This window comes from Pterocles gutturalis, unplaced genomic scaffold, assembly GCF_000699245.1.
Source record: "Pterocles gutturalis isolate BGI_N339 unplaced genomic scaffold, ASM69924v1 scaffold20306, whole genome shotgun sequence".
NCBI lineage: Eukaryota > Metazoa > Chordata > Aves > Pterocliformes > Pteroclidae > Pterocles > Pterocles gutturalis.
In genome coordinates this window covers 1-267 of record NW_010105949.1, presented here as the reverse complement: position 1 = coordinate 267, position 267 = coordinate 1, and the positions used below count along the sequence as shown (strand labels likewise).

At 62.2% G+C, this 267-nt stretch overlaps 1 protein-coding gene across 1 annotated transcript in view; it reads left to right on the top strand.

Annotated features, from left to right (window-relative positions):
• Positions 1–195, top strand: part of LOC104472052 (AP-3 complex subunit beta-2-like) — a gene marked incomplete at both ends in the record, with an annotated part of 3,167 nt that extends 2,972 nt beyond the window's left edge. The window contains one exon of the mRNA XM_010087590.1: positions 22–195. Coding sequence (XP_010085892.1) covers positions 22–195 — 174 coding nt within the window. The remainder of the gene's footprint in view (positions 1–21) is intronic.
• Positions 196–267: the final 72 nt, after the last annotated feature.

Below are 267 nucleotides of genomic sequence, written 5' to 3'. Positions count from 1 at the left end.
TTCTGGTAGCGAGGCGACCAGCAGCAGCAGCAGCTCTGGCAGCTCCAGTTCTGGCAGTGAGGAGGAAGACGAGGAGGAAGAGGAGGAAGAAGGCAGTGGGGAGCAGTCAGAGGACAAGGAGGAGGAGGAGGAGAAGAGGAAGAAGAGAAAGGAGAAGGAAGGCTCCCGGAAGGCAGCCCTGGGGAGCATGGGCAGGTACCTCCCAGAGAGGTGGGGTACCCCTGTCCAAACCCCTGTCCCAGCCCCCCCTTAGCTGGGGTCTCCCCT